This window comes from Sorex fumeus, unplaced genomic scaffold (genome assembly GCF_029834395.1).
Source record: "Sorex fumeus unplaced genomic scaffold, SorFum_2.1 ptg000037l, whole genome shotgun sequence".
In the NCBI taxonomy this organism is placed as follows: domain Eukaryota; kingdom Metazoa; phylum Chordata; class Mammalia; order Eulipotyphla; family Soricidae; genus Sorex; species Sorex fumeus.
The window spans coordinates 73488962-73508032 of NW_026606094.1; the positions used below are offsets into that span (position 1 = coordinate 73488962).

At 39.2% G+C, this 19071-nt stretch overlaps 1 protein-coding gene across 1 annotated transcript in view; it reads left to right on the forward strand.

Annotated features, from left to right (window-relative positions):
- ITPRID1 (ITPR interacting domain containing 1) overlaps positions 1-19071 on the forward strand; it is a 163080-nt gene that overhangs the window by 31777 nt on the left and 112232 nt on the right. The window contains exons 3-4 of the mRNA XM_056118703.1: positions 287-335; positions 636-679. Coding sequence (XP_055974678.1) covers positions 287-335; positions 636-679 — 93 coding nt within the window. The remainder of the gene's footprint in view (positions 1-286; positions 336-635; positions 680-19071) is intronic.

Below are 19071 nucleotides of genomic sequence, written 5' to 3' on the forward strand. Positions count from 1 at the left end.
ACACTCCAGGTAATTGAAAAATCATTCTAACATCTCTTGCTCTTTGGTGATTTTATTTTCTTCCTGCTCATATCATCTTTTCAAGTTTTTCTTCTGCCAAGTTTAGCAGCCTTTCCCAGGAAAGGCTGCCTATAAAATCAGAAGTTTGGGGGGGAAAAAGAATGTGATTATTGAAATGCGTGATTTAAAATGTAGGGAATAGAACTATTGAATAGTCATTGAGTAATTGGGTAGAGTTGTTTTCAGTTGCTTTGGTTGACTTCTGTTTCTTTCTTACTTGTAGAAGATTTGTACAAACAAGAAAGTATTCAGCACTGGCTGGACTCTGGATTATTGTAAGTGTTCTTTTTTTTAACCTTTACAATTTTCTCTTGCAAAGATTCATGACATCAATGCGACTATCCCTGCTGGGGCAATGGCATCATATACAGATTTTTTTAAATAGGTGCTGAAATATTAACATTTTATTGAAAAAAATCATTATAGGTTAAAACACAGTAGAATACAGTTTTAGTTCCTGATTGTTATTTGGTTTCAGAAGTGTTCTCATATTCTCATATGTTTAATTAGAAAGCAATTTAGTATAATTTAGTTATGCACCTTGTTTAACTTGCTGTGTATTTGTTTATTTATAGTGTGTCTACAAATAAAAACTGCCATCAAGTCACTGACCACACTGGTAAGACAAGAGAATTCAAAAAAGGGACTGGAGCGATAGCACAGCGGGTAGGGCATTTGCCTTTCACATGGCCGACCCAGGTTTGATTTCCGCCATCCCATATGGTTCTCTGAGCACCGACAGGAGTAATTCCTGAGTGCAGAGCCAGGAGTAACCCCCCACCAATGAAAAAAATCACTAAAAAAAAGAGTTCAAAAAAGTTATGGTCTGTGAACCTGCATAAAGGGTTAATTCAAATGTATATGTGAATAAATGAAACTTATCAAAGGTTCTCAGAAGTAAAAAGGATCTGTCAAATGTATTTCATGAGACTCTGAAAGGATAGGTAGTTGGTCAAGTTAAAAAAACAAGACTCTTGTCACATTGCTAGATAACTTAGTCTTAAGCAGAGAACTCATTAAGACCTGTAAAGATATTTTGTGAGGATGCCATTGTGTAAATAAAATTGTTTAATTTTTTTCATGCTGTATTGTACTTTGACTTTGAAATCTAGTTCTTTCTCTGCTTTCAAAATAATGCTTTCTCTATTGATGTAACTTTTTCTCAAAAATAGAGATGACTCTCAAGCCAAAAGTGCAAATATTTTTAAGACAAAGAGTTTTACACTTGTATTATTTGATAAGAGTATTATAGATAATTACTAGTTTCATAGTGTTCATCTTCGTTAAATTAAATTCTGTATTTTCAGAATCTAAGAGCTCTTGATGGTAAAACAAAACTAAACAAAGTATTGGGCAGGGGAATATAGTTAAAAGACTTGAATATATGCCTGAATTTGATCCCTTGAAATTCATACACCCTAGCACTTCTGGGGGCACCCATAAGCAACATATCCTCAAGCAAAGCACGCTGTGGGGTAAGGGGTAGCCCCTGAGTACTCCTGGGTGGTACCTTCCTTTACAAAAGGCATTCACCACCTACATAAAATGCCATTTAAAGAGAAAGGAGCAACAACAGCAAATGCTAGAATAAGTGAAAGGCAACATAGACTAAAGCAAACATTAATTGATAATATAGCATATATAATGTATGTAAAAGTGACATCGATTAGGACTTCAATGATTTTTAATTATTAGCCCAATAATTACTTAGCTGATTTTTATCATTTTGCTTTCCTCACTGTCATCTTAAATTACGATTAACCGTTTGTTACGAACTGATTAAAATTTGGTTTCTTTAAAAACCAAATTTGGTTACTTTAAAAACCAAGTAAGCATATCATAGAAATTTTCCCCTTTAATAGGCTTCTTTTTTCATATAAAAGCTCCATGATGCCAAAATCCTGAAGATGATTATAAACTACTTGAACTTAAGTTCCTCTGTTCACAGTAGCTCAAACTCAAGAAAAGACAATAACTTGAGAAATAAGGGCAGAGTGTCTTTTCTTGCTGCAGTTACATCTCTTCTGGGTCATGATGAGAGGCCTGGAACTTGTTCTGGGTTATCAGCATATTTAGTAAAAGATTTGCTCCCCAGAAATTAAAGGTAAATCAAGTTGCTGAACTGGAAAGACACAGACATGAGGTGAAGTGCTGGGGAAAGAAGGTTTATTAGTATGGCCTAGAGATCAGAACTCTGCAAATTTCTATTTGCTAGGTTCTTCATCTTCAAAGAGGTCCTTAATAATAATGGAATAGCTTCTTACAAGTTTAATTGAGCCTTCATTTTTCCCAGGTCTTTCTCATTTATCTTGTTTAAACTTCAGGAACCTGTGTCATAGCTAGGTTGGTGTCCATTTGTGTTTTCACGTGAAGAGCTTGGGGCACAGAATGGTGCAGGGCTGTGATTTTGGTCACAGAAAATAGAAGCAGGTAGAACCTCAGATGTCTTAGGCATCTGTGTATTGATTTAGCAATGATCAGATTCATGCACACCGACTTTCAGAAAGCTAAGGGCAGAGTCACACTGGGAAATGTAGAAACTGGAATATTCCAGAAACAGATGACTTGAAGGTCATGGTAAGCAGGACCAGGGGAACAATTGTGGTGAAATGAAAAGCAACTAAGGAGAAAAAATAGAAGTGTCACTATTGGGTGGAAATTTTTGAAAAATGAAAATAATGAATGTACGATAAAAAGTGGTCTCTTCGTTCCTAGGTCAACTGTAACATATTATCCCAAACTTGGGCCACAAAAGAGAAATTCAGACTCTCAGTTCTGTAGGATGAAAGTCTGAACTTGAGGCATATAGAGTTGATTCCCACTCTGAAGCAGCAAGGGAAGAGCTCTTCCTTGCCCCTCTCTTAATTCTCTGGTGGTTGTTAACAATTCATACAACCTTTGACTTATAGCTGCATTGCTCTATTCTCTGCTTCTCTCTTCATATGGCTGTCTTTTTTTTAGGTCACTGTCACTGTCCTCCCGTTGTTAATCGATTTGCTCGAGCGGGCCCAGTAACGTCTCCATTGTGACACTTGTTACTGTGTTTGGCATATCGAATACATCATGGGTAGCTTGCCAGACTCTGCCGTGCGGGCGAGATACTCTCGGTAGCTTGCCGGGCTCTCCAAGAGGGGAGGGGGGAATCGAACTCGGGTCAGCCATGGCGCCATAGTCAGCCACGAGCAGCCCAACATGCCTTCTTCTTGTGGCTGTGGATGCCTTTCAGCGATGCTTTTTTGGGCTTCAAAGATTTGACTTCGGCTTCAGCTTTGGGTGGTGCTGGGGTTTCCTTTTTGGTTTTCAGCGTCATCTTTGTAAAAAGAGATATTGCTGACTTTACCTGTAGATTTTTTTCCTCTTCTCTCTGCAACAGCTCTTAAAATTTGCTATATCATTAGTTTGCAATACTATAAAACTGCAATCTAGCTCAGTATCTCAGTATATTTATAAGATTCTCCACACCCACCACTAAAATACCATTGCCACAATACCACTATAAAAGATTCTTATACCCCTTCCTCCCATTCCACTTTTTCTCTGGAAACTACTCTAGTTTTTACCAAGTCTAGTAGTTAGTTTTGCTGGGTTTCGTCCGTTCATTTACTTTATTTAGTTAGCTAGTTAAACACCACATGTGAGTAAGAAAGCTTTTATTAATTTTCAGTTTCTTATGTAGTTCACTTTAAAAACTCACTGAAAGCTCTTTGTTTTCCATAAGGACACCAACCATTAGTGTTAGAACCCATCTTAATCCAGGGAGACCTCACATTAATTAATTAAGTAGGCAAAGAACCTTTTTTAAAAAAGAATCATTCAAAGGTCAAACAATGTAAAACCATGTGTATGTATTCCCATAAATGCTTTGACTTTTACTCAACATGAGAAGGAAGTGTATTAAATTTATGCTGAAGAGCACCATAATCTTGATTCTTTCTAACTAGACGGTTCTGGTTCTTACTTTTTTTTTTTAATTAGTGAAACACCATGAGGTAAAGTTGTAGACAGGGTAGATTATGCTTACAGAGAGTATGTAGTATGTAACTAGAGCAAGAGAGAAGTCAAGAATGATTTCAACTGATTTGTCCTAATATCTGAGACAATGGATTGTCATTTATTGAAATGTAATGAGTTAAGATATGGGAAAATCAATTTTATACATATTTGATATGCATGCTTAGTAGTTTCCTCCAAATATCTTATAGAGTATGGTTTATATTAATAAAAAGTGAAAATACAAATTCAGAGTTCAGGGGTAAGTCTGGGAATAGAAGTATGTGTTTGAACTAGTTAGCATATAGACATGATGTTTGAAACAAAATTCCATGATAGAAAACAATCATTCAGCTTCTTACTTCACTCCATATCTCTCCTTTGACATAGACTGAAGACTAGAAAATAAAGATGTCAAAACTTCATTTCTTTGTCCATAAACATGCAAAATTTCAAACAGATCCATAATAATTCTTTAATCCCTAACCCTCTACTCTCTTTTCTGCTCATTTAGCTCCAACAACTCAAGTCTTATTTTTTCTTTTTATTTTATAGTTTTCTCATGTTATATAAATTATCAGAGAAAACCATATGGGATTCCTTCAAATTCTTTTTATTTTATCTTTTCGAAAACTACAAACACTTCGGTTATGGATTTAGTCCTATTAATGGTTGACAATTTCACAAGCAAGTAAGTTTTAATCTCAGTTTGAACTCAACAAACATCCACAATCACAAATACAATAAATATTCAGAGTTTCTTTGGGGTGAATCACATTGCTAAATAGAACCTGATATGAAGATCCCTCCTCTTAAACTGGTCTTTATCCTAGATTACATATTAAAGTTGTGTATAAGAAAGCTTGAAGAGTGCAGCTGGTGTGTAGCAAACAACTCCCATCACAGGGAAGAAAACCCTATATTAAGACTGTTTTATACATACACATACATACACACATACAAACACAGATACATACATACACATACATACACTCAATGACCATTCCGGAGTGTAGACATATCCAATACATTTGTTTAATGTTACATTTATCCAAACTATGGCTAAAAAAACTAAAGCTAACTTTTACAACAGAGAGACAGTTTCTATTAGAGATCTGCCTGTTGCCATTGACTACTTGATGGTTTGTTAATTCATTTGTCTTTTTGATGTTTAGACATATCTTCTCTAAGTACCCAGAGAACCCTCTGATTAATCAACAGCTCTCTTTCCAGAAGGAATCCATTGAATAATAAGAACATACATAATCAAATTATAGCTTTTGTGCTTTGTATATAAGAGGTCAATGTAAATATGAATAAGATAGTGAATGTGATTTTAATGCTTATCAAATGAAAACATTCAACATAAGAACAGTGGTATGGAGAATATGAAAAGATGTAGTTTTCAAAAAGGATATAGAGGCTGGAGAGGCAATAATGGGTAGGGTGCTTGCCTTGCACAAGGCCAATTTGGGTTTAATAGCCCAGGCACTCCATATAGTCCCTTGAATCCTCCTTGGAATAATCCCTGGGCACTGAGCCAGGAATAAGCCTTGAGCACTGCCAGGTGTGGCGCCCAAAACCCCCCACTCCCACCTTGCCCCAAAAGATGTATGTTATATGCATCCTGCTTTCAGGTATGCCATTGTACAATCTGAAAGTAACCCATACTAATTTCTCCAAGACCAATTAGTCTTTATGTTTCATTATATCTTCTTATTATTTTCCTTAATCCAATATCTCCTGCATTTCCAGTTCTGTTCACCTCTTGTCTTATTTTGAGTTTCTCTGTAAGCCCCTTCCTTACTTCTCTACTAAGAGCCACTATCTCTCCTCTGACACAAGTCTGTTCCATTATTGATTTCACCCAAAAGGCCTTGGTCTATGCTGACTTATAGTATTTTTTATAGGAATTTGTTTTATTTTAAGGAATAGTAAGAAAAATACTTTGTAGCTGGTACAAAGTAAAGGTGGTAGAATTCTCTATAAAAGTGGACATCCCCTCACTCTCCCCCAAGCTTGTTGGACTTTTTGCCAGAGCTAATTGGGCAAAGATGCACACTGGGAATGAATTTCTCTGGTGTCAGCTGATGTATGGGATACATCACTTGATGCCAGAACCTTAGTAGGTTCTCAGTGTAGAAGAGGAAGAAACATCAAGTAAGACTCTTAGCTCCATTGTGGTACACATGGTCAGAGGTAAATATTTAGGAGAGGATAGAATCATTGTTCTGAGTAGCAGTTAAAGAATGGGACTAGGAATTCTGGGAGGCTCCTGGAGAAGATGACATCTGATTAGAGTTTTGAAAACTGTCTGAGGGACATGATAGCCTTCAGCCCAGACAGAGATCTGCAGAGTAGCTGGTGTGTTTGGGGGAGCTGCAGGTAGTTGGATCTAACAGACAGATGGAGGCAGTGGGAATGACACCAGAGAAGTATGTCTGTGTAGTGGGGAGGTTTTTGCTGCAGTGCTACCTACACTCCAGCCCTTTGTGCCATCCCATCTCTGCAGCCCCTATCTGACTTATAGTATTATGTAAATGGTTGGCCCTCATCAAAACTGCAAATTCCACTGAGACAGATAGCATTTGTAACTCATATTTTCCCTTTCTAATTATCAAATACATCTTAGTAAAATACGGTCATGAGTCAAACTGAGATATCTCTGCTTCAGAGAGATAGCTCAGTAATCTGGAATGCAGACTTTGCATGCAGGAGGCCTGGGTTCAAACCCCAGCTCCTCATGGTCTCCAGAACACTGAGGATTTCTGGGTATGGACCCCAAATAGAAACCAAGCACACAAAAATAAAATTGGGAAATATTTAAAGAATAGGTGACACTTGTATTAGATAATAAAGAGAGATCTAATTGTGCTAAAACAGTCAAAATAAGACAGTGTTATTGGTGAAATCAGTATAAAACATGACCAAAGACAGTATGGACGATTCTCAAAAAATTAGAAATTGAGCTCCCATTTGACCCAGCAATACCACTCCTGGGAATATATCCCAGAGAGGCAAAAATGTATAGTCGAAGTAACATCTGCACTTTTTTGTTCATTGCAGCACTCTTTACAATAGCCAGAATCTGGAAAAAACCCGAGTGCCCAAGAACAGACTGGTTAAAGAAACTTTGGTACATCTACACAATAGAGTACTATGTAGCATTAGAAAAGATGAAGTCATGAAATTTACATACAAGTGGTACTACTTGGAAAGTATCATGCTAAGTGAAATGAGTCAGAAAGAGAGGGATAGACATAAAAAGATTGCATTCATCTGGGGGACATAAAGTAACAAAATAGGAGATTAATACCCAAGAATATCCTAGATCAGTACCAGGAGGATTACTCCATGGCTTAGAGGCCAGCAGGGCATGCTAGGGGAAAGGGCAGCTCAGATAGAGAAGGGAGCACCAAATAAAGGGTGTTCGGTGGATCCTTCCAGGATGGGAGATGCAGGTTGAAAGACTATGGACCAAACATGATTGACACTCAATGCCTCTTTTGCAGACCACAACACCCAAAAGAAGAGAGAGAACAAAAGGGAATGCCCTGCTACAGAGGCAGGGTGGGATGGGGGGATGGGGGTGGGAGGGATACTGGGATCCATGGTGGTGGAAAATGGGCACTGGTGGAGGGATGGGTATTGATCATTGTATTATCGAAACCCAAGCACAAAACTTTGAAAGTCTACAACTGTACCTCATTGTGTTTCACTAATAAAAATTAAAAAAAATACATGAACAAAGACATAACAATTAAAGAATGTTAATGTGTAAAGTATTCAATAAAGCCAGTGAAACCTGATCAGAGATTAGAGAAATAGTTTCATGTTTGCAAGAAATCTCCCACTAAAATGAATACCGTCAAGTTAAAGATGTGTACTAAAATGTAGAAGGAGGAAATCACACTTGATTGATACAGAGGCCAAGTCGAATCATCTTGGATTCTGACTCGAAGACAGGTTGCTTTAGTGAATGCCTGGTTTTTGTGGAATTCATAAAACACATCTTTGTTTAGTGGAATACAGGGTCATAAATAATTAGTGATAACTTCCATCATGACAGCTTCGAAGAATTCATTCAAGCTTGTTACACATTTGCCATCTCTATTGTTTCTACTGTAGCAAGTTAGGAGTGCTTTCTGTGAAGAAAAATGACAGATTGCAGTGTCTATCCTGGCAATGGGGAAAAGTGCATACCTTGAGAAGAAACTGTTGTGAACTCAGGCTTGACATGATTAAGAATTATTTTGGAGTCAGTGGTGGAGTGGAGAGAAAGTGTCAAACTCAAAATATAAGTCACTATGGAGATGAAGAAGAGCGGAGCATAGGAAATGCCTTATGGTTTCAGTATGTCAGGGACAATGTAAGAATCCCAATTTTGGGGTGGTGGTTGAGAATATAGATTAATAATTTGCCAGCTATTAAAGGTAATTTCTGTGAACTGCCTTTACTAAGTGCCTTGGTTTTGCAGGAGTTAAATATACAGAATGCTGCAGAATGCTATTATTTTAGAGCCCTGTGAAAATATAATATGATTAGTCTATTGGACGATATTCCAAAGAACCAAATGTCTTCCATGAATCAGTCAGAAATGCTTAGGAAAACCAAAATAAAAAATGCTTTCTAAGCCAATAAAGGTGCTAATTGGTGCCTTCTGCATATCTCACTACGTCTTCTCCAGTAATACATTTTGCAGGGTTAAGTGCGGTGTCTGCTGCTTCAGATGGCAGAAGTCCACCTACCAGTCGGGAGGGTGCCTGGAGACATGAGTATCTAAAAGGGAATCCAAACTGGCATTTTAACCCATACTGTGGAATGTATTGAATGAAGCAGAGAAGTTTTTCTCTTCACTTGTGCTTCCAACTCAGCCGTAGGAAACTTGGGGCTAATATAAACTTTTGTTTTCTTTCTTTACCCCCCCACCCCCACCCCCAAACATCTAGAGGGTAAATTTTTGTTTCAGAGGGGAAATTCTCAGAAGAAACTCTTGGAAGAAGTGAAATGAGAAAGTATCAAGAGAAAGTGTCCAATGAAATGAGGAATTGAGGCTTTCTGTGGTGAATACAGGAATATCTCGAAGGGGCTCATCTCCTAACAGTGTCTACAAGCCTTGTGCCTGCAGACAGGGTAACAGGAGTGGTTTGCATCACATTCTGACATTCTCTGGGTGTTAAATTCTTGCACTGATAAGAGGCAGCAGCTAATATGCCTATAGAAGCCTGGCAGATCATCTCAGGAAGTCCAGGCAGGCCGACCAGCCATAATAGAATTCGCACATTGCCTTCAAGAGATCAAGACTTCTCTTGCTAGTGTCTCTTCTTAGTTGCAATGACAGTTTAGGAATCCCAGTTTTACTAACAACTGAGCCTATCAGTGTTTGCGTTTTGGTTTGGGATCATTATTGACAATACACAAAAGGAAGCAAAAATTACATTAATAAGTTCATATTCAGACTCCAAAAAGTTATCTTCACAAATAAGAAAAACAGATAAAATCAAATGATTCCTCCAATGAGCAATAGATGTTGGTGTCACACTGTTCTGTGTGAGATTATCAAATGCAAAGCTGAAAAAACCAATCTGCTTCAGAGTCAGGAGGGATGCAAAGTCACAAAGACCCAGTTCTGGGACTTCAGAATGCAGCATTCCAGGAAGATAAGTGGAAAGCAAGAAGTTGAACTAAGTTGGATCAAGTAATAGTACAGCAGGGAAGGTAGTTGCTTTGCCTGCACCTGACCCAGGTTCAAGTTCCAGCACCCCACAGTGTTCCCTGAGCCCTGCCAGGAGTAATTCCTGAGTACAGATCCTGGAGCAACCCTTGAGCACATCGGGGTGTGGACTAAAACAGACCAAAAAATTCAAATAAATAAAAATAAAGTCCATTCAACAAAAATAACGGGACTTCCATCTCTCCCTTCGGAACCCCAGGCATCCTGGCAGACGCCTGGAGAAACGCAGCCGTGAGCGTCTGCCATCCCCTCTTCACTCCTCACGCGGCGCTCATCTCATCTCAAACCCAGTTTTCCGTAGAGGTGTGGCCTCTTCAGAAGTGGGCGTGGCTTCAGAGTGGGCATGGCCTATTTTCTGGCCAGCGGCCCCTTACGCGGCCGCAGGTTGTTTACCCATTCTGAGGAACCTAGTTCCCAAGGAATTTAGTCCCCAACCTACTCAGCAATATGAAGAAACAAAGAAAATCCCCACCACAAGTGGAGGACAACAAAAACAATCCAGAACATTCTGTCGATACAGCTCACCTAAGGGACCTCTCTGACACAGAATTCAGATACGAAGTCATAAAGATGTTCAATCAACTCAATGAAACGGTCAGACAGACAGCCAGTAACACCACAGAAAAAATCGACAAATTACGCAAAGAAATGAGAGCAGAAATGTCACGATTAAAAGACTCCGTAGATGAAATGAGAAACTCAGTTTCTTCTCTTAAAAATAGAATGACCGCAGCTGAAGAGAGAATCCGTGAGCTGGAAGATCAGCTGCGCCAAGCCAACACGGAACAACAAACAGTGGCAAGGGACCTCAAAATGGCTCTACAGAGAATCAGAGTCCTAGCAGATGATTCCAAGAGGAACAACATTAGAATCATGGGACTACCTGAAGCTCAGGGAAACAATCCCAACGAAAAAAACACTGTCAAACAAATCATTGCTGAAAAATTCCCAGAGCTCCACAATGCAGCCATTCAGGTTCAAGAAGCCCGAAGGGTGCCAGCTAAAAGAGACCCCAACAAAAACACTCCAAGGCATATCATAGTTAGAATGATTGATGCTGCCGATAGAGACACAATACTGCAAGCAGCAAGGGCAAATAAGGAAATCACATACAAAGGAGCACCCCTTAGATTCACAGCAGACCTATCAGAGGAAACCCTGCAAGCCCGAAGGCAGTGGCAAGATATAGTCAAAAAACTCACTGAAATGAATGCTTCACCAAGAATACTCTATCTGGCTAAACTCTCCCTCAAAATTGAAGGAACAGTACACTATTTTCTAGATAAACAGCAGCTCAGGAACTTCATAGACTCAAAACCAAACCTAAAGCAAGGCCTAAAGGGGCTACTATAAGACAAGACAAACCCTACAACCACAACACACCCTACAGAAAATGACACAAAACCCCATAACCATACTCTCTCTCAATGTCAACGGTCTAAATTCACCAGTTAAGAGACACAGAGTGGCAAAATGGATACAGAGACAGAACCCAACATTCTGCTGCCTAGAAGAAACTCATCTCAACAGCCAGAACAAACACAGACTCAAAGTCAAAGGATGGAAAACAATCCTGCAAGCAAACAGCCCTTTCAAAAAAGCTGGGGTGGCCATACTAGTATCCGACAACATTAATTTCACATTGAAAAATATTAGAAGAGACAGTGAAGGCTATTTTCTCTTCATCAAGGGATACATACAGCAGGAAGAAATCACACTCTTAAATGTATGTGCACCTAATGAGGGAACAGCTAAATATCTAAAACAACTGCTAACAGATTTTAAGGAGGACATCGCTACCAACACAATAGTACTTGGAGACTTCAACATCGCCTTATCAACTCTGGATAGATCAACAAGAACAAAACCCAGCAAGGAATTATTGGCTTTGAAAGAAGAAATAGAAGAGAAAGGGCTTATAGACCTATACAGGGCTTTATACCCCCAAAAGAAAGAATACACATTCTTCTCCAGTGCGCACGGAACATTTTCCAAAATAGACCATGTCCTAGGACAAAAAACATACCTCAACAGAATCAGGAAGATAGAAATAGTATCAGCCATCTTTTCAGACCATGATGCACTGAGGATAGAAGTGAACCACACACTGACACGGAGAACAAAATCAAACACCTGGAAATTAAACAACTCCATGCTGAACAATGAGTGGGTCAAGAACGAAGTCAAGGACGAAATCAAAAGATACCTGGAAACAAATGAGAATGAAGACACAAACTACCAGAACTTATGGGATGCAGCGAAAGCTGTATTAAGGGGAAAATTTATAGCTCTGCAAGCATATCTTAGGACTGTAGAAACGATGCACATAAACAACTTGACCTCACAGCTCAAGACCTTAGAAAAGGATCAACAGAAAGAGCCTAAATCAGGCAGAAGGAAAGAGATCATAAAACTTAGAGCAGAAATCAACGACATGGAAAACAAAGAAACAATCCAAAAGATCAATAAAACCAAGAGCTGGTTCTTCGAGAAAATAAATAAGATAGATAAACCACTAGCAACACTCACAAAGAAACAGAGAGAGAGAGAGCCTTAATAAATCGAATCAGAAATAAGAATGGGGATATCACAACAGAAACTAAAGAAATTCAAGAGATCATCAGAGACTACTTTGAAAGTCTGTATGCCACAAAACAAGAGAACCTAGAAGAAATGGATAAATTCCTGGATTCCTATCATCTCCCAAAGCTGAAGCAAGAAGATATAGAGTACCTGAATAGACCTATTCACATCAAGGAAATTGAAACTGTAATCAAAAGTCTTCCCAAAAACAAAAGCCCAAGTCCAGATGGATTTACTAGCGAATTTTTCCAAACATTTAAAGAGGACCTATTGCCAGTTCTTCTCAAGCTTTTCCAGGAAATTGAAAAAACGGAAACTCTCCCAAACAGTTTCTATGAAGCCCATATCTCTCTAATACCAAAAGGAAACAAAGACACCACAAGAAAAGAAAACTACAGGCCGATATCCCTGATGAACACGGATGCGAAGATTCTCAACAAAATACTAGCCAATAGAATTCAACAACTCATCAAAAAGATCATACATCATGACCAAGTAGGATTCATCCCAGGGATGCAAGGATGGTTCAACATTCGGAAATCAATCAACATAATCCATCTTATCAACAAAAAAAAAGATAAAAATTATATGATCATATAAATAGATGCTGGGAATCGAACCTGGGTCGGCCGGGTGCAACGCGAAATGCCCTACCCGCTGTGCTATCAAGATCCAGCACCCATTCATGATGAAAACCCTTGGCAAAATGGGGATAGAGGGGACTTTCCTTAATATAGTTAAAGCCATCTACCACAAACCTACAGCAAACATCATCCTCAATGGGGAAAAACTGAGAGCCTTCCCCCTAAGGTCAGGGACGAGACAAGGATGCCCACTCTCTCCACTGCTGTTCAATATAGTACTGGAAGTACTTGCAATAGCGATTAGGCAAGAAAAAGATATTAAGGGCGTCCAGATATGGAAAGAAGAAATCAAGCTCTCACTATTCGCAGATGACATGATACTATACTTAGAGAACCCTAAAACCTCTACCAAGAAACTCCTAGAAACAATAGGCTTGTATAGTAACGTGGCAGGCTATAAAATCAATACCCAAAAATCCATGGCTTTCCTATATGCAAATAGTGAAAGAGAAGAAAGTGACATGAAGAAAACAATTCCATTCACAATTGTGCCCCAGACAATCAAGTACCTAGGAATCGCCTTAACTAAGGAAGTAAAGGATCTGCACAAAGAAAACTACAAAACGCTACTTCGGGAAATAAAAGAGGACACGAGGAAATGGAAAAATATCCCCTGTTCATGGATGGGGAGAATCAACATTGTCAAAATGGCAATACTTCCCAAGGCACTGTACAAATTCAATGCAATTCCTATAAGGATACCCACAACATTCTTCAAGGAAATGGAGCAAACACTCCTGAAATTTATATGGAACAATAAGCCCCCACGAATAGCTAAAGCAATTCTTGGGGAAAAGAAAATGGGAGGAATCAACCTACCTAACTTCAAGCTCTACTACAAAGCAGTAATAATCAAAACAGCATGGTACTGGAACAAAGGCAGAGTCGCAGACCAATGGAACAGAGTTGAATATACTGACATCTCCTCCCAAACATATAATCATCTAATCTTCGATAAGGGGGCAAGAAAAGTGAAATGGAGCAGGGAAAGCCTCTTTAATAAATTGTGCTGGCAAAACTGGATGGCGACATGCAAAAAAGTGGGCTCAGATCTCTGCCTAACGCCATGCACAAAAATAAGATCGAAATGGATTTGTGACCTCAACATCAGACCGGAATCCATAATGTTTATCGAAGACAAAGTTGGCAAAACTCTCCACGATATTGAAGTTAGTGATATCTTCAAAGATATCACGCCACTGGCCGAGCAAGTGAAAACAGAGATAGACAAATGGGACTATCTTAAACTAAGAAGCTTCTTCACCTCAAAAGAAACAGTGACCAAAATACAAAGACAGCCTACAGAATGGGAAAGAATATTCACCAAATACACATCCGACAAGGGGTTGGTATCAAGGATATACAAGGTACTGGTTAAACTACACAAGAAGAAATCACCCAACCCCATCATAAAATGGGGCGAGGAGATGAACAGAAACTTTCGCAAAGAAGAAATCCGAATGGCAAAAAGGCACATGAGAAAATGCTCTACATCACTAATTATCAGAGAGATGCAGATCAAAACAACAATGAGATATCATTTCACACCACAGAGACTGGCCCACATCCACAAGAACAAAAGCAACAGGTGCTGGCGTGGATGTGGTGAGAAAGGGACCCTCCTTCACTGCTGGTGGGAATGCAGGCTGGTCCAACCCTTTTGGAAAACAGTATGGACGATTCTCAAAAAATTAGAATTTGATCTCCCATTTGACCCAGCTATAGCACTCCTGGGAATATATCCCAGAGAGGCAAAAAGTTATAGTCGAAGTGACATCTGCAATTGTTTGTTCATTGCAGCACTCTTTACAATAGCCAGAATCTGGAAAAAACCTGAGTGCCCGAGAACAGATGACTGGTTAAAGAAACTTTGGTACATTTACACAATGGAGTACTATGTAGCTGTTAGAAAAGATGAAGTTATGAAATTTACATACAAGTGGTACTACATGGAAAGTATCATGTTAAGCGAAATGAGTCAGAAAGAGCGGGATAGACACAGAAAGATTGCATTCATCTGGGGAACATAAAGCAACAAAACGGGAGACTAACACCCAGGAATGGCTCAGATTAGTACCAGGAATTTTGCTCCATGACTTGAAGGCCAGCCACATGTGCTAGGTGAAAAGGAAGCTCAGATAGAGAAGAGAGCACCAAATAAAGGGTGTTGTGAAGACCCTCCCAGGGTGGGAGAGACATGCTAAAAGTAGTCTATAGACCAAACATGATTGCCACTCAATGCCTCTCTGGAAAAACACAGTACCCAAAAGAAGAGAGAGAGAACAAGGGGGAATGCCCTGCCACAGCGACAGGGTGGGACGGGGGGTGGGGGGGTGGGGTGGGGTGGGAGGGATGCTAGGACCCGTGGTGGGGGAGGATGGGCACTGGTGGAGGGATGGGTACTTGATCATTGTATAACTGAAACCCAAGCACAAAAATTTATAAGTCTATAAATGTAATTCATGGTGTTTCACTAATAAAAAAAATGATAAAAAAAAATAAACAAAAAAAATGAAATGAAGCAAATTAATATTGATGCCACTTCCACTCCATTTCCAAGATCTGGAAGATGGAATATAAGAAGTCTTAGAAAGGGTGCAAAACAGTGTTTGTATAACAATGAAAACGAGGTTCAAGTGTGAGGGGCAGAGAGCGTACTTGTTCTCTACCTGTCAGTGATAGTCAGGCCTTCCAGGGGGCTGGGAGGTCAAAGAAGAAGTCCATTTCTTCGGTCGTATCCAATCTACAGCATCAGACTGGAAACCATCCAACATCAGCACTGTAATCTGGGCTCTTGTCCATTCCTCTTTGCACAATCCCAAATCAGCATTGCCCTCAGTTTCCTGCCTGGCAACCAGATGTTCCTAAACACCAATGGCTGTACTATGGTCCTCTGGATTGTGGTTGCTAGATCTGTGCAGACATTAGAATTCTATAGAATCACCCTGGGTAAAGAACTATGGATTGTCCTAGATAACAAGACTTTCTGAGGGTTAAAGTATCTGAAAACTTAGCAAAACTGAGCAAACTCTTCTCATTAATATTTGAAAATCCACAATTTCCTCAGTCTCTTACAATTTTGTTATTGTTGGGGGTGGTTGTTTAGTTATCGTTTTGGGTCACTTTCAGCTGTGCTCAAGGTTTATTCCTGGTTCTGCACTCAGAGATCACTCTTGGTGGGGTTGGGGGCTCATATGCCAGGTATTGAACCCAGGTCAGCCACGTCTAAGGCAGTGCCCCACCCACTGTACTATCTCCCCAACCCCTAATTTCATCTTTTACACTTTGAGCAAGATTCTTTGGTCACAGACTCACACTTGTGGCCTGAAAGTACACATTTCTTCAATGTTTCAGGAAATTCCGCATTCTAGCAGAAAACCATTCTACAGCAGTAGAAAGAATAGTGGTTGGCAGACTCTGAAAACAAATGGCCTAGGACCAATGGATGTGAGTGAGGAGTGAGGAGAGAACAAACACTCACAAATTTTCTGGATGGCCTAAGTAAAACTCATTGGGCCTTACCTTTGTGAATTACATGTCAACAAGTGCTGCAGGGGTTTACAGTAGGTAAGGAAGTCAGAAAAAAAGAAAATCTCACCTAATATAATAAGTATGTTTTCTTTCATTTGAGACGTTTATTATTTAGTTGATTATGGAATCAAAATTATAATACAACTCTTAAAAAATTATAGCAGAGCCAGAGCAATATACAACAGGAAGGGCTCTTGTCTTGCATACAGCCTACCAAGTTCAATCCCTAACACCATATAAGGTCCCCTGAGCCCAGTGATGAGTGATTTCTGAGTCATGTATGGTCCAAAGACATATATAATATATATTCATATACTAACACACATGTGCACACACAGTGATTGCATCTATGATATGCTAGTAAAATGGCAGGTAGGAGTTCTCTTCTGTGAGAACTTCAACTGACATTGGTTTTATGTGTTAGAAGCTCTGAGGTTATTAACTGAGCAAGAGTATTGTGGGAATGTTCAATGCCTTCCTAGATAAGATATTTGGTATTGCATAGATGGTTTTTAAATGAATCCTAGAGGTGCTTCCTAAGATAAAGAAAGTGCTAGATGGCAAAATGTTATCTTAAAAGGTCCCTTTAAATCTGTTTCATTATTAGGATTTTTGAAAAAGAATTTCTCCATTAAAACGCAAAATGATAAAACTTCTGACATAGTGGACAAAGTTTGGCTCTAACTTCTTCTCTACCTTGGTGCAAAAGATTAAGTTGATACTATTTAATGAAGTACATAAGTATTTGTCATCAGGTATCACATAGGATATTTAAGAATGGTCACATTTGTGCCATAATGATGAGAATTTATGTAGTCCATACTCCTCAATGACTCCCTGGAATGTTTTTTTGAAGAACCTTTGTGAAGCATGGTGACAGACACTGGTGCAGATAAGACCCAACACTGCAAAGCGGCCCAGAAGCAAAACCTAGCAAGAGGGAGTATCTGGGCAAAGTTGGCAAGAACAGAGTGTCAGCCAGCACCAGGTGTTCGGTCTTGAGCCTCACTTGACCTCCTAGTCACATGAGCTCTAGACACAGGAACTGTCACTTATGCTTAGCAAGTCATGCTAACTGCAGCATCTAGCCTTGATTGGGATTGGATTGGGGCAAAGCAGAGTTGGAGAGGTGATAGGCCTATAATGCTGAACTTCATGTGATTGAACTTTCTTGTAAACAGAGACCCTCTATAAAATGTGTATATCTGGCAATAAGGTGCATAGCCATCAGCTGCTCCCAAAGGGTGTTTCTCTGAGTGCCCATCATCCTTCGCCCCAGCCAGCCTGGACCCGGTGCACAATGTGTCTGGACACTGTTGAGGGGAAAACTGTTCCACGATATACCTATATATGTCCACACTCTGCTTTTCACAGAGAGGCATTTTCCATCCTATTAAGCCTACAAATTCCATTTTTCTTACAAATTCCAGTTTGTAAACCAGATATTTATTGTATCAGTTTTCTCATTACTTATTTAAATTGTTGTCTTGGATTCTGGACTTCACTGAGAATCCACCATTTCTCACATCTCAAAGATAGACCCCACATCTTTTAGATCTGTTCTCTTTTCCCATTCATCTAGATCACTGGAACTTTGCCCAAATCATTAAAAATCATGTGTGTTTCTGTCTTCTCACAATCTGACATTCAAAGACAAGTCCACAGATATTGTGAGATATCACCTGTGCAAGAACTGTAGTGCAAATGGAGAAGCCTTTCTTACTTTCAAGTATTTCCTCCATGTCTTTCAATCAGTCAGGTTTATTTTTCTAAAACAACCTCCAACCTGCATTATCTTTCTAATGGTAAGAAATTTCACGTTCTAACAGAAACCTTTGGTGGCAACACTTCCCACTTTATACATGTCACACCTTGGCAAGTAGAAGAGACATACAAGCAAGACAAAACTGGTGAACCTTATGAAGAGCTTGTCCACATGTGAAATATTTTCTACTGACTTCTGTTTCAGTGTTCCTCCATGATAAGCACTTGGAATACTACAAAGGTCCCCCTAATAGGCCTGTTTGACTTCCAAGATTTCTCTTTTCTACTTTGTGCTTATCTTCACTTATTCAAGCAAATAGACCATCATCAGCTTTTTCACATATCCTTGTTTGCCCCCAAATCTTCCATGGTTTTCCATATCCTGAAAAAAACATATAACTACCTCTTTCTGGCTTTCAAATAAGCTATAAGAAATTCTGTTGGCAATGTGATGTTTGGAAAAGAGCATTGGCAATAAAATAAAATATTCGGTGGTATGCTCCTGTTTGAGGCAAATTTATTAAATTTGCCTCAGCTTCTTCTTCCCTTTATCCAGTGAGAAGTAATGCCAGTCCTTAGATTTTTTTTAGTGAAAATTTAAAGATACTTTTCCTATGTGTATTTAACACATTATCTCATACAAAGCAAAATAAATCATAACTATTTTGGCTGTAAAAAATTAAAAGGTCATAATAATTTCCTGGACATGCTATTTTTGACTCTGGTCCTGGGGTCTTACACAATTTCTGTGAGTCTTGGTTCCTT